Source organism: Etheostoma spectabile, chromosome 10 (genome assembly GCF_008692095.1).
Source record: "Etheostoma spectabile isolate EspeVRDwgs_2016 chromosome 10, UIUC_Espe_1.0, whole genome shotgun sequence".
In the NCBI taxonomy this organism is placed as follows: Eukaryota; Metazoa; Chordata; class Actinopteri; order Perciformes; family Percidae; genus Etheostoma; species Etheostoma spectabile.
Window position 1 is genome coordinate 17,555,517 of NC_045742.1, and position 272 is coordinate 17,555,788.

The window sequence follows — 272 nt, forward strand, 5'->3', positions numbered from 1 at the left end:
TAGAGTTTTAACAGTTGATAAGGGAGGGTCTCCACAATCGGTGGCTTTTATTGTGATTTCATAATGTGACACCTCCTCTCGATCCAAAAATCCCTTCGTGACAACCGAATATATGTTCTCTTTGTAGGAGGGCTTTAACTCAAATGGCACGTCTGAGGTTATGCTTGATATTATTTTTCCATTAACACCAGAGTCTTTATCCCTCACACTAAGTAGTGAAATAACTGTGCCAGGTTTTGAGTCTTCAGACACTGTATTTGACAGTGATGTCA

At 39.7% G+C, this 272-nt stretch overlaps 1 protein-coding gene across 1 annotated transcript in view; it reads right to left on the reverse strand.

The window, feature by feature from the left end:
* Nucleotides 1-244: 244 nt before the first annotated feature.
* Nucleotides 245-272, reverse strand: part of LOC116697345 (protocadherin gamma-C3-like) — a 1,518-nt gene continuing 1,490 nt past the window's right edge. Inside the window, exon 2 of the mRNA XM_032528656.1 lies at nt 245-251. Coding sequence (XP_032384547.1) covers nt 245-251 — 7 coding nt within the window. The remainder of the gene's footprint in view (nt 252-272) is intronic.